At 39.9% G+C, this 14,711-nt stretch overlaps 1 protein-coding gene across 2 annotated transcripts in view; it reads left to right on the top strand.

Annotated features, from left to right (window-relative positions):
* The first annotated feature begins 4,788 nt into the window (after window positions 1-4,788).
* Window positions 4,789-14,711, top strand: part of LOC116504140 (ATP-binding cassette sub-family A member 10-like) — a 72,299-nt gene continuing 62,376 nt past the window's right edge. Inside the window, exons 1-6 of one of the 2 annotated variants that reach the window (XM_032210990.1) lie at window positions 4,789-4,851; window positions 5,454-5,569; window positions 6,647-6,848; window positions 8,320-8,514; window positions 10,783-10,883; window positions 12,228-12,454. In XM_032210990.1, the coding sequence (XP_032066881.1) occupies window positions 5,465-5,569; window positions 6,647-6,848; window positions 8,320-8,514; window positions 10,783-10,883; window positions 12,228-12,454 (830 nt within the window). In that variant the 5' untranslated portion in view covers window positions 4,789-4,851; window positions 5,454-5,464. Of the gene's footprint in view, window positions 4,852-5,453; window positions 5,570-6,646; window positions 6,849-8,319; window positions 8,515-10,782; window positions 10,884-12,227; window positions 12,455-14,711 lie in introns of those variants that run through there. The other variant, XM_032210991.1, reaches the window with a different exon arrangement.

Consider the following 14,711-nt stretch of genomic DNA (forward strand, 5'->3'; position numbering starts at 1 on the left):
CTTAATGCTTTGTTGGTCAGTTCGTGTTGGAGGAAGAAGATAAACTGCATTTTCAAACCGTCTCTGTGTTTGGCTACTTTCATTAACCCTTCGGAACCTGATACCCAGTTAACATGACTCAATTTCTAGACAACTCTACTTAGATGACTGAGAATCTTCATTAATATCTTGCTCAAAACTATGGTTTTTGGTGACTTAATTTCTTTATTAGATTGAGATAGGCAAATAAGCTCATAAATGATCACTTTTGAAGTAATGTGGCAAGAGGTGAAGCACCTGATAGACTCTCTAACACTGATTTCCAGTGAGTTGTAGTGAACTTTCCAGAAATGATGTTTCATGAACGCTGATATTTTTCCTAGCAGATTTTTAAACTAGCCACTTGAGCCTGTTTATTTATTTATCCCATTTGGAGACCACACAACTTCCACAAGTTCCTAGGGGAGGTTACAGTAGAGACAAAGAAACAGAAAACCAAACAATTAAAGCACACATATGTGTCTGGAAGAGAAAAACACCCAAACACACCAAATCTGCAAAAACTAACAGACTTGACATCCACACTAATCCCAGGGCTGGGAACACAGCCATGTTTTTAATGACTTCCTCAACAGCTGTAGGATTGGAACCATATGAATCTCTGTCCACTCCCACTCCATTGTTGTTGTCCCAGATAATCTGTTGCAAATGTTTCTATTCCATATTGCAACTGCATATTCCATATGCATTGCAATATTTGATTTAAACTGCATTGGGTGAATAAGTAAAACATGCATAATTCAGTAGAGTCTCCACTGTTAAATATTGAACATTTTGGGTTAGACTCCTATGAGTCGCTTGAGAAGAAAAAAAGTCCATGATAAAATGTGCACTTTGGACAAGGACTAAGCTAGTTTCAAAATTATGGGGAGGTATCATCTCAAGGGAATGGACAGAGAAAGCCATAGGGAGTGCATGTACAGGGGAAGAAAAGCAAATTGGTTTTCAAGCAAGGTCTAAATCAGGCAGATACGTGATGTAAGTTTTTAACAGAAGAACCCTGCTTCAATCTTGAGTATTACAGCTTTTCTTTGGAAGAGGCAATTGGTTTGAATAAACCAATAACCTGATGTAGTGTGAAATCCCTCTTCCAGACACCAAATTGGAAAGATTTAACACCATGAAGTGACTAAGTCACTTTCTAAAGGCTTTCTGCAAATATCTTAATGTTTTTTTAATTAAAATATATGGAAACTGATCTTTCCCTGCCATTTCTGCAATCTCCTGTCTGCTTAAAACGGTGCATACTGATCTGTACTGCAATATTTGAACATTTTGCAATTGCGAGGAAAATATTTGTTTTTGTATTGCTTTCAAGTTTTATGAAAAAAAATGGGATTCTAATGAAGTAGAAATGGAAATATGTGCCATTCTTTTAAATATAGTCAAACAGATTTCTGACATCTCTCTGGAATAGCAATCTAAACAGGGTCTCTTGAATTGATTTCTGACTTCTAAACAGACTGCCTGTACTATCATTTCCTGATGTACACAGGTGCTGCTTTTGTGACATCAAAGCCCTAAACTAAGAAGGGTCCTATGCTAGAACAATCTCTGATTGTTGTCTGATCATCTGGTCACTTGGATGTAGCCACGTAGCCTTCTTTGAAACATCCTCATATCATTTATTTCTGTGCTTGCTACATGGGATGATGGCATCCTGATTAGAGTGTGCATACTTAACTTTATGAAAAAGTACCCTACAATATTTCAATATTGCTTGGTCTGGAGGATAAAAAAATCAGTGGAGTTATACCTTAATTCCTATTTCTTAAATATATGTACCTTAAATTAATTCAATTTTTACTGAGAGTGATTTTGACTAAATACAACAAATCAAGGCTTGTGCATCTGACCTTTCTTTTCTCAGTGGTCAGGGGTCATATTTAATTTTATTTATTCAATTTATATGATCACTCACCATACCGTGGTCACTCTGGGTGGCTAACAATGTTTTGCTGCTGTTCAGCCACTCAATTGTTTCTGACTTTATATGATGAATATCGTTTTATCCAGATGATGGGCCAGGAATTATCTGAATGCTCATGCTGGTGTCATTTGTGATAGTATCAAGTGAGCTTGTCTTCTCTTGGCCTCCTTTTTTAAATTACCTGCAATTGTGTTTGATTTTTCCAAACATCAAGGTTTCCTCCAGTGACCCTTGCCTTCACATGATGTGTCCAAACTAAGTAAGCTGTAGCTTTATATTAGTACTTCTAGTGAGCAACCTGGTCTTACGTCATCTGGTACTGAATAACTTGTTCTTGTGGTCCAATTACTATCAATAATTTTCCTTCATTCAGCGGTTTGGTGGATGGGTTTTCATGGTCGTATGACAATGTGATCTTTCCACCCTTTTGTGTTTTGTCCAGATACGTCGTAGCCTTTTTCCTGAGTACTATTTCAAAGCTTGTCCCTGTGAATGATTGAGCCATTCTTGAAAGATAAAATCACCCGCTATCTCAACTTCTCTATTTGCAATGGGTTGGCGTTGCCTGTTGGCATAAATTTAGTTATCTTTCAAGGTTTCTGAAAGGCAGAAAGGATGCAAGGTAACTTTTACTCTGTATATATTTGCAGTTGTGTTCCATTTAATAAAATCTCTCTACTTCCTCCCCAACATTGCTGTGCTGTAAATCTGAGCCAAATCTATTGCCTTGTTGGACCAAACCATTTGGCAAATCCTAGCAGATATAAAAAACAAAAAGCTGAATGAGCAGGAATTATGGCTAGCAACACACAGTAAAAACAAACACTTATTATACTTTGGACCATTTAAACTTTTTTAAAAAAAATTCAAAGCAGATGATCCCATTATAAAGTGAGAATTTGATTGCTTGGGGGAATTTTGCAGTTCACTGGCCAAGCCTGTTTCACAATTTGTTTTGAAAATCGTGGAAGAACTTTTAGTTCATAGTGACTGCATGGTTGAAAAGGAACATTGGAGGTATTATAACTCGTCATAAATTATCCAAAAAAACCCCATCAATTTTGCAAGACACAATGCTGGACCTGTGAGGAACTCAAGGATGGGTCATTCTCTTAGATAGCTTATTCAAGGTTGTCTGACATCTTTCTTGAAGTGACCTTTATTACTCATATCATACAAAGCATCTCACCAGGGCAAAGCTAAGCCTTTTTACTCAGTCCTATGGATCCTCAATTAGAACTGAGATGCTTACCAGAGTGGCCTTGGAAGTCTGCTAGCATCAGAATCTGTGCAGGATCTGATGCTTTAGTCAAAACAACAAAAGTAGCCTTGCAATTCAAGTTCTGACCCATTCATGCAGTAGTATGACATCATGTTGTGACAACGAAAAGGACGGAACAATGAAAGGGTATAATGCTGCTTTCTTCATTTGAAGCCCCTGTGGAGGCTTCAGCCCAGTATGATATTCATCTACCAGTGTAATTTTAATAATATACAGGCAAACTGTATTTATTCTGTCAGAAATCAAAACCTGGAAGTTATTGAGAGTGGATATGGTTCTGATTGCAAAAACAGTCTAATAAGAGGAACTCTTTAGAATAATGAGAAATCCATTGGAATTTGTATACAGACTAGGGTCCAATTAGATTTCTGGCTGCAAAAAAAACTCCTAATGGGCAGAGATCAATTTTTCATTAACAAAATTTTATTCCCCATGAAAGTATGAGAAAATGCCATGCTACTTTACCAATCTTGAGAGTCTTATTGATTGAAAGTTGTATTTTACAACAATATTGCAAAGTTGTTGAAATCAACACAGTGTACCAGCAGGGCCAGCTCAAACTACTATGCAGCAAAAGACATTGTGATATTTCGTATACAAAACTGAGCAGTTGATCTTTTTTCCCCCCTTCTACCCTGGCCAATAACACAATCCTGAGGAAAAAGCTGTCTTTGGTGGACTATTATGAATTGTATAGTACACACAGAGTTTCCTCCATTCTCTCATTTCTGTGCCCAAATCCACCCAATTGTTTGTTTAAGCAAATGCAGACTGACACACACATCTAGCACAAGATGTCTCATCTCATCCTGATTGATTGTTCTATCCAATGTGAAACATTGAGAGAATATAAGTAGCTGAGCCAATCAGTTGGACCACATTAATGCCGTGTAAGAATCCTTATCACACTGAAAACAAAATGGCTCAAGAGAAGCCCTATCTCAATCTCCATTCAGCATCTTCTATGTTATGCAGATCGTTCACTCTACTTCAAGTTTTCTCAAACTTGGCAATTTTAAAGTGTGTGGAGTTCAACTCTCATAATTCCCAGTTGCCAAGTTTGAGAAACATTGCTTTGTCTAATAGTAGGTCTTCAGCTCTAGGAGTTAAAGTCCACACATCTTAAAGTTGCCAAGTTTGAGAAACACTGATCCACCTAAAGCTAGGGTTGAACCCCCAAAGACAACAAATCCTACAAATCTTAATCTCATTTCCAGATTTGTGTCTTAAAAATGCATATTTTTCAGCTAGGTACAGGAAAAAAATATAAATGTTAATAAGTTATTTGTCTCTCTGAAACTCTGGAATATAACAAGTTCTTTTTCAGAAATACAGCTGTGTGAACACTGATGAAACCTTCAAAACAAAGAAATCTGTTCAGCTTATTGGGAGAGGGAAAATCGGAGGAGAAAAAAATAAGAACAACCAAGTATTGTGAAAAACTGGCTTTTTGGCTGGGTTAACGAATTGAAGGAATGAAAACATGAAAAAAATAGTAAGTTGTTGTAGTCCTCCTCCCCCAAACAAATCACATTCTAGATGGACATTGGTTTGATTCTGTAGCTGTCTTTAATTCCATTTCCTGTTCAAATTGATTAAGGTAAGGATTTCTGTGTTACTTTCTCCTGGCTGCATTAAAACAATAATCCAGTTGTGCAGAATACTATTTAGATATCAAGCATTATGTTTGACTCAATCTGCATATGCCTTACCTAGATTTATCTTGTTGAAGTGGATCCTGCTTCTGAGTAAAGCTGTGTCAGATTAAATTATGTTAAAAGAAAGATATTTACTCAAGTTTGTTAGGACATTGTGTTGTTGATTTTTCATTGGCAGTCTAAAGATTATGGATAAATTGCTTTCTGCATTGTTGGATGCTAATATGGACCTTTACTTGGACACCTGGAAAGGCTACTAAGTGCAATGGAGTAGATGGGAATTCTATATAAGAGATTTGATTGTTTTATGTTTTTGTCAGTCTATTCTATTGTATTTAGCTAAGGAAAAAGTGGCTCAAATACTCTTGGTCAAATAATTTTAAGTCAAAACCCTGCATGGCTTTCACCTGTATCGATCTGTTTAGGAAATAAATAAATGCACAGAACATGACCCCATAAGCAAGGAAAGGGGGAGGATTGTAATGTTTAATTTGTGCCTCCCACTACAGCTTGCTTGATGTTAAGATTTCTTTTTTATTTCAAGCAAGCCTTACCATGCAGATGGAGTACATACGAAAAAGAAGTTTGGGTCAACAGACTGCTGCGCTCTTGTGGAAAAATATAATTCTGAAATGGAGGATGAGAATGCAGAGTTTTCAGGCAAGTGTCAAGCAGCAACTTTCACTTCAGTGAAAACAACTCCTCTTCCCTACTGTTACTCCCCATTGAGATTTCTTTTATTCTGCTTTCCTTTCTCTATTTTTAAACAATGAAACAATGCAAAGAAACATAGAAACAATGAAAAGTTGTGAATCTAATATCAAAAATTGGACTAATGATTATTTGTGTTGTGTTTATTGTGCAACTTGATGAATATAATTAGTTTTGAAAAGGGAGGTTGATACTTATGTGTGTCTGGGTTTTGGGTCTCTATCAGCAACTTTGCTAATGGTCTATGACGTCTCAAGAACTTTTAATGCAAGATAAGGGTACAGAATAAGAGGGAAGGGGGCTTGGGTTCAGCTTAGAGACAGACCACAATACTTGACTGCACAATGACATAGCAGGGATGGTCTCATATTTGGAGGACTTTGAGGATACAAAGACAAAAGGGGAAAAAATCAGTTTGTACATGTAAAGTCCAAAAAGTCCAATAAATAAATTTAAGAAAGGGCAAGTTAAAAGATCTTTAACTTCTTGCTAAAGGAATTTTAGCAACTTTCTTGAGTTGCTAACATTTCTTCTTATAACCAAAAAGAGGGCAGACACCATCAATTTGAACACTTTCCTTTCTGTGCAAGATAGGGAAAATAAGAGGTTTTTTGAAAGGTAATCTTTTCAGTATCAAAATTAAAATTCTAACACTTTAGGAATAAGGGTGGTTCTAAAAGCATTTTTAAAGCTTCCTGCTACCTCCCATTAACCAGTCTGCTGAATTCAAGATGCCTTTTGGGGTTAAGAATAAATGTGTGGATAAGCAGAGCTTCCGCACTGGCATTAGAACAGTGTTCTATGCATATTTTATATGTGCTTCTGAAGGGTGTGATGCCAATTGGCACACATATAGACGCATAAATGCATGTTGTGAGAGGATGTATGCAACATCCTAGATTCTCTTTTCCTATCTTTTCATTAGTGTAGATCCCCCAATGATATGCCTATCATTCAAAATAGAGCTGCAATCATTCCAAAATACTGTAATGGGTGTTATAACTTGAACATATTTCATATTTCCAGGAATGGTTTTGTTGCCTGGTTCTCTTCAGCATAATACTGTTATCAGTATTTTGGGTTTTATATCAGGAAACTGGCGAAATACCTCATGCTCTCCTCGGAAAACCTTCATTTAATATTACTGGAGTTAAACTTTTGTATGCACCAAATACTAAGATGTCAAGAGAAATAATAAAGAAAATAGAAACACTCTCTCCTCTAAAAGGTATAAATATCTGTTTAATTGTTTTCAAAGACTTCAATAGATGCTAATTTCAACTGGGCAGGTTTTGATTGAGTTTGGTAACTATAGAAAAAGAATTGCAGATATCCTCCAGTGCTGTTCAAACAGCACATCAATTTAGACAAAGTGAGCAAGAGAACCAGTTAGGTCTGATGGTTAAGGCCCCAGGCTAAAAACCAAGAAGCTCTGAGTTCTAGTCCTGTTTTAGGCATGGACTAAAACATGGTGACTTTGGGCCAGTCACTCTTTCTCTCAATCCAATACACCTCACAGATTCGTGTTGTGAGGAAAATAGGAGGAGGAAGGAATATTAGATATGTTTGCTGCCTTGAGAAACTAAAATAAAATAAATAAATACCACTGGTATATAAATTATGACTGGGTTCATATATCATACTACCTGTAATTTGTCTGTGATGTTCTTTATATATTGTAATCAACTGATTTTGTATAACCTGACAATAAAACATGTTTTCAGATGGCTATATATTCTGACCCCCTCCTCCGTCCAGTAACGAAAGCCGAGACAAGCTTAACTAGAATGTACTTTTAATAGCAAGAAGCCAAAATATTGGTGGCTGAAACCCAAGCAAACAAACAGATAAGGACCTTGGCAGCAAGTCAGACAAATCTTGGCAGCAATTCAGACAAACCTTGGCAGCAATCCAGCCTGCCAAGTTAGTTACGTTCTCTTTAGTCAATGCGTTGACTTCTGCAAGAAGGGTGTGTCACAAGCAGTCTTTTTTATAGTCTGGAGAGGAGCCTAATGACCATCAGCTGAGCGCAATTACCTCCTGTAATTGCGTAATTGTTCCTGACGCCGAGTAGCTCTTCGGTGGCATGCATCCAGGAACAACTCACTGCTGGCTTCTGGATCACTCTCCCTTGTCTCCTCCCCACTGGTCCAAGGCTCAGGTGCCACCTGGTGGCCAACCAGTCTCTCTGCGCCCTGCTCGGAGTCAGAACCCTGTCCAGGGTCCTCCACATCCTCCAGAGTCAACTCATAGGGCGCTTCGCTGTCGGAGTCTGGTGGAGCTCCAACGGCTCCTGCTGGGCCACAACAGTTATACCACTGTTTTTTTTATGTGAGAAGCAAAAATTAAACAATTGGGGGAGGGGGGTTATAGATTAGTATGATGGGTGAACCCAGCCAATACATTATGCATGGAGATATGTTTGAGATCAAGATATCTATAGAATAGATGAATGAAAAAGCTTTGACCCTTCAATCATGCATTTCTGCTTTCCTATCTCCTTTTATTTAACTTAGGTATTAACAGAGTTTGGGCTACAAGATCAAATATCAATCTAGTTTTTTAATATTCTTTTTGCCAATTTTTTGGTAGTAACCCTTGAAATTGTTAAGTGATATAGCTAATAAAACATCAGCATGAAAAGACATTTCTCTTTCCTATGTAGGATTTCACTTACTGACATGATTTCTATGCTAAAGGTATTGAGACAAAAGTGATGGAAGATGAGAAGACCATGAAAGATGAGAAGATCATGGAAGATGAGAAGGTCATGGCATCAGTGCAGGACTTCGACTTAGATATTATTGGAGTTGTATTTCAAGATGAAATGTCCTATCGACTCCGATTTCCTCTCTATAGAACAGTTTTACCACACAAAGGACTTGCTTTTATAGGTAATTCAAGATGGCTGTTATCTCCGAATTACTTGTGTATGATCATACCAAGCCATCAGACTAAGGCTCCATTTTATCTGAAGAAATTTGATTTTATTTTTAATAAATTAGTGTCTAAAGTTTGTCCTGTTGGATAGATGTTAGTATTGTTAAGTAGGCATCAGTTGGTATATGAAACCCTAAACAAATCTAGGGGATTGGTTTGTTTGAAAGGGCTACATGGTTTTGGAGCATATGGGTTTGAAAATGCTTGGAATGTATCCATGTAGTCACCTTGGATCGGGGGCGGGGGGAGAAGAAACACAAAAGAAAGAAAGAAAAACATAAAAGGAGAATGACTGCAGGAGAGAAACTATAAGTCCTGTCTGATTAAGTTTTAGGGTTAGGGTTAGGATTGATCATCCAATGGAATGAAGAGGAAAGAATGCAAAAAGAGTAATAAGAGATAATAAATAAGACAGATAGTAGCTACTTGGAAAACAGATATGCTTGGAATTATGCTAACTGGGAGTTTTATAGAATATTTAGTGGAATGACACTGTGAAGGAACCTGTAAATTAAAAAAAAATGCATACAAGAGACAGGCTTACTTAGATTTATGGCCTCCTCTGTGGAAAAGAAGACAACAAATTTCCTACCAACAAAGTGGTAAGAGAATACTAAAAAAATGAGAATGAGGGAAAGATACTGTGTAAGGGAAGAAAGGGAAGAAACAAATATTTGAAAGAATATAGACAAAACAGGAAATAGTTACGATTATAATAGGCAGAAAAAATGAAGAAAAACTTAACAAAAAAGTATTTTGAAAATTAAGAGAAAAAATAATGAGTCTAAAATGGAATGATTAGAATTAAGCTGCAAGGAAGGCTTGCTGTAGCGTTAGATGCATATTGGATGGAAATGTGAATATATGAAGGGAATGCTACGTTGTTGACTGAGAACTTGAATTGCTTGCACTGAATGTTAGACAGATTGCATAATAGCAATGAAGTGCATGGATCTGAAATTAATGTATCAAACCTTAAAACAGTTATAGTTCACATGGAAAAGGAAATGAAATTGACAAGTTGTAAATAAATGGCAAAAAAATAAAGCAAGTAATTGCATTTGTGTGCTTTGGTAGAATGTTTATTAAAGATGAAAAACAAATGGAGAGGATTTGTTAATAAAGCTCTACTAACTTGACTCTATCGGCAAGATCTCAGATTGGGTGGTTTATAAAACTTGCACCAAATGTGGTATTTTAATACTTTTTATGTCTCCTCAGTGTGGTGCATTATTCTTTCATTATTATTATTGGTCTCTATTTTGTTTTATCTACTTTTCTATGTCACCTTGAGTTGCTTTGTGGTTAGTTGGCTTATTAATTGAAATGATAATGATGATAATAATGTGCAAATGCTGATAGGAAGGCAGGGGTTAGCTTGCTGTCTGTGGCAAGGAATGAATGTTTGTCAAAGGAAGTAAAAATGGCTAAAAACACATTTCTGTCCACCTTGTTAAATGAAAGTGGGAGTTGTATATGTCAGGAAAAACATAAAAGTAAATTGAATGTGATATCAATAAGTTAAGCACATATGCAATATATTTACAGTGGTCATATAGCCTTTATTATAAAGGATGGTCCTGTTTCAGAAATCTGTTCTTTAGATTAATTTGATTTAATTATTTATTTCCTTGGTTCGTTCTTGAATTTTCCTTTGTAAAGCCAAGTTATAAACAGAAACATTAATTTTCTTATACTTATGGACCTCTTTCAGGATTGTCCTTTATTTTTCCCCAAGAAACTATGATCATGTAAATATGTCTGACCCAGTTCAATAATGACAGCTCTTAAATTAGAGTCTTCAAATCAATAGTTTGAGTGGAAATAAGAATTAGAAACAGCTCCCATTTTCTTCTTGACTTTAGATAGGAGGATGTATTATGCTGAGTATTGTTTAAGATGTCAGTGAGTTATATTGTCCTACTCGTGTGTAAGATAATTTTGGTTGGCTCCAGTAGTTCAAGTGCCTGAGGAAATCGGTGAAGTTGGTAAAAAGCAAAGTAAAGTTCTTTCGTCTCTTTGCTCTTAGAAGAGGGGGAAACTCGGTGCTTCTCAAGCCTTTCTGATGGGCTGTTTTGTTCAAGACCTCAGCGCAGTGAATCATTTTCCTGGAGATCATCCGGTCCAATGAAATACCAACTTTTTCCCAGTTAATAGGGACTGTTAATTTATAAGATTGAACATATAATATTGTAAAAGTCTGCTTTTCTCCGTTTTTGTAGATACGTGTTTCAACTTTTCTTCAATTTATTGTGAAAATCCAAGGTATTGGACTCAAGGCTTTGTCTCATTGCAATCTAGCATTGACAGTGCACTTATTGAAGTAAGTGGATAAGCCTTACTTTTACTTGCAGCAGTGGCAGCCACATTTTCTCAATTTTGTTTGAACAACTCCTCTGTTCCTTTAATTTTATTTGCAGTTTCATATATTTTGATTAACCGGGTTGCTGTTTATCCTACTCACTGCTTCTGGATCTCCCTGCGCTGTAGAGTAAAGCTCAGGGACGTGCAGTCAGGGGAGGCAGGGCCTCACCACTTTCTTCCTGAAAAGAAAAAAAAAATAAAAGGAAAAAGGCTAAGGTAGTTGCTGCCAGATTCACAGTGGATGACTCTGCTTAGTGCTTAACTACAAGGGGCGGCGAGAGAACCACGTGCCTCCTTTAGACTATCTTTATGATCACTTGAGCAGAGTTAAGCAAGAGTTAAAAGGTGAAAAATTCCTTATGCAAAGGAGGCACGTGGTTCTCTCGCCTCCTCCTGCTATGGCAGCAGCAGCTTTTGCCTTTTTCTTTTTACATTTTTTACATTTTCATCATGGCAGACAAGAGGAGAGTCAAAATCCTCTGTGACACAGCTGGAAAAGGTATGTGGGTCGGACGGAGGGAGGGGGGAGGAATTCAAAATTATTGTAATTTGTAAGTAATTTTTTATTGTGAGTAATTTGTGTGTTTGTGCGTGTGTGCCTGTGTTGTTTCTTTACTTCACTCAAACAAACTCTCTCTCAATTTGAGAGAGAGTTTATTTGAGAAGAGAGGGAAGGGGGAGAGGCAGGGAGGTCAGCCTTGTTTGAGAAGAGAGGGGCAGCCCGCCAGCAGAGGCGGGTCTTTTACCCGCCTCTGCTTGTGGGCTGGCGCTTTTTTTCTTTTGCCTGCTGTGCCCGCCTTCCCTATGGCGGTCATAAACACGAGACGCCTCTGTTGGGGACAGCTTGGGGATGCTGCTTCTCTCCACCGCCGCGCTCCACTTTCTCGCCACCGCCTCCTCCATCCCTGCCGCTGTGTCCGACAGAAGCGTCTCGCGTCTATGGCGGACATAAATGCGAGACACCTCTGTCGGGGACAGTGGTGGGAATGCTGCTTCTTGCAGCCGCCAAGCTCTTGCCTCACCAACCGTAAACCTCACTGCACGTCACTGGTAAAGCTCATTCTAATCTACACAGAGAGTACACAAGTGCTTTCCTTTTCCTAAGTATGTCATTTTCTTGATTCCAGTATTACATTGTTAGGTTTCTGTATCAGGTCAACATACGTACAATACATATATACATACATACATTAAATAATTCAATTATTTTTTTCTTTATAATGTAATTGTCCAGGCGGCATGGCATATCACCTATGGAATAAGTTATCAGTAATTTTAAAAATGTTTTTGTCTTTTCTTCTAGAGGATCACCAATCACTCTGTTTGGGAAGAAATGACTTCTATTAATGGCATCCGTATGAAATCACCTTCTGTTACAATAGGATCTGAATTACAAAATGGTGTGTTGCTTTGGACCTTATCACTGTGTTTTGCTCCATTTATGTATTTCTTGACACTAACTCTTTCAAGAGAGAAAAGGAAATTAAAGGAGTTGATGAAGACGATGGGACTACGAGATGCAGCATTCTGGTGAGCTATGAAATTGGCTATAATCTCTTTTTCTTAGTTTAGTCTCTCTGTCAGGTTCTTACAAGAAAGAAAGAGGATGAATACATGCCAGCCGGAAAGCTCAGCACAGAATTTAACAAAGCTATGATCCTGGAGCTGGTGCTGTAAATAGTAGCTCCATGTTGGATTCTATTTCCTTTGGACCTCTAAATACTTATGTGACTGATGCAGAAGTGGGTTTTGTCCAATATGGTATGGTACGGCTGAATAGATAGTAGAAATCGGCCATACTGTAGCATACCATTAAAACTGATGTCCTGGCTACGCACCCTTACTGGTATGGTCCCCTGGCCTGGATCCGCTCACTCCCTCACCTGCCCAGTCACCGCTTGCTTGCTCTCTCGCCCTGCCTGTCCACACCATGCATGCCTCACCCAGCCAAGGCTCCAAGGTTGGAGGCACCCAGGGAGGAGTGGGGGAATGTTGCCCATATGCTGGCCCCCTCCAGAAGCAAATGGGCGGGCCCTGGGATGGTCAGCAGCCCATGTGCCGCCACCATGTGGTCACTCTGGGGGCGCAGTGCCTGCCCGAATGTGGCTGCAGCTGTCAATGGGACACGAAGGAGCCACCATCCAGCAGAGTGTTCCGAGGTCAGTGGGTTGGCGGGGAGGTTGCATGGAGCTGGAGGCAGCAGGCCGGTGGGTGCCGAGGACTCCTTGGGTACCTGCAATGGGACATGGCAGCTGCTGGTCAGCCACTCCTTCATGTCCTGTTGCTCCTTCGCATCCTGTTGCAGTTGGCTTTCTTCTGGCAATTCTTCATCTCTGGGGCAGAAGGTCACTCCCAGCCAGGTAGGCTCTCCAGGAGAAAGCCAACTGCAACGGGATGTGAAGGAGGCACGAGACAGCCCAGCAGCTGCCGTGTCCCATTGCAGGTACCCAGGGTGCCCTCGGCGCCCACTGCCCTGCTGCCTCCAGCCCCAGTTGGTGGGTCAGCTTTGTAAGGTGCCATATATTTTATGGTGCATAACATCTAGTTAGGTTCACCTAAGGGAAAGATCATTGATAGGACTTTTACCTTACATAAGGTAAGGATCTCCAATATTGGTCAGAAGAGAAGGTATTGCAGGCATTTGAGAGGGTAACTTCAACCTATGAATTTATTATGAACTAGCTGTACCCGGCCACGTGTTGCTGTGGCCCAGTCTGGGGCAGCGGGCGGGTGCTGCCATTGGTCAGGACTCAGGGCTGCTGGGCCGGGCAAGGCTGGTTGGGGGAGACGGTGCCGGGGCTGTTGGCCTTGGGGAAGTTGTTGAGCATCTCCTCAGAGGAGCTGCGCTCAGGCTTCCCCAAGTCGGTGGCCTGGGAGAGTGAGATGTCCAGGATCTTGGAGGAGAAGTCCTCAGTGTGCCGCCTCACGGGGCACCCAAGGGCTGCCCCAGCCCCGCTTCATCTCAGGCTGAAAACGCTGCTATTGCCCCGTCGGAGCCACCTTGGCGAGGCCGTAGCTGGCTCACTGGGGGGGTGGGGGTGGAGAGCGGCTGGCCGGGCTGAGGAGATGCTCCACCTCCACCTCCTCCGAGGTGGTATAGTGGTTAAGGTGCAGTACTGCAGGCCATTTCAGCCGACTGTTATCTGCAGTTCAGCGGTTCAAATCTCACCGGCTCAGGGTTGACTCAGCCTTCCATCCTTCCGAGGTGGGTAAAATGAGGACCCAGATTGTTCTTGGGGGCAATATGCTGACTCTGTAAACCACTTAGAGAGGGCTGAAAGCCCTATGAAGCGGTATATAAGTCTAACTGCTATTGCTATTGCTATTGTTCTGGAGCTCTGCAGGGCTGGCTGGGGGTAGACCGGCTTAAGAGCGGGGAGAGGCGGCTGAGGGATGGCGCCGCTGGCGCCCCATCGCAGATAGCAAAGGCCCGGCAGGAGGGGAGGGGAGAGAGGGGAGGCCGAAGGACTTCGGCTCCCCTTGGTAGAAATGGCCGAAGCTCATCAGAGGAGGGACAGAAAGAGAAAGGGTGCGGCCGCAGCCCAGCCACACGTATAAAGGGACCGTTGGGATGAAGCTGGAGAGAGGCCGAACTGTTCCGAATATACTATACACACTAAATGAACACTATGGTAAACGACACAGCTCAATTCCAATGCAATGTCACATGAAATAATTAAATCAAAATGAAAATAAATCAAAATCTATGAAAATTCAATATAACAATGCAATCGGAAACATTGAAATGGAATCATGAAATATTTAGTATAGCGTGTGTTGCTTTTAT

This window comes from Thamnophis elegans, chromosome 2, assembly GCF_009769535.1.
Source record: "Thamnophis elegans isolate rThaEle1 chromosome 2, rThaEle1.pri, whole genome shotgun sequence".
NCBI lineage: Eukaryota > Metazoa > Chordata > Lepidosauria > Squamata > Colubridae > Thamnophis > Thamnophis elegans.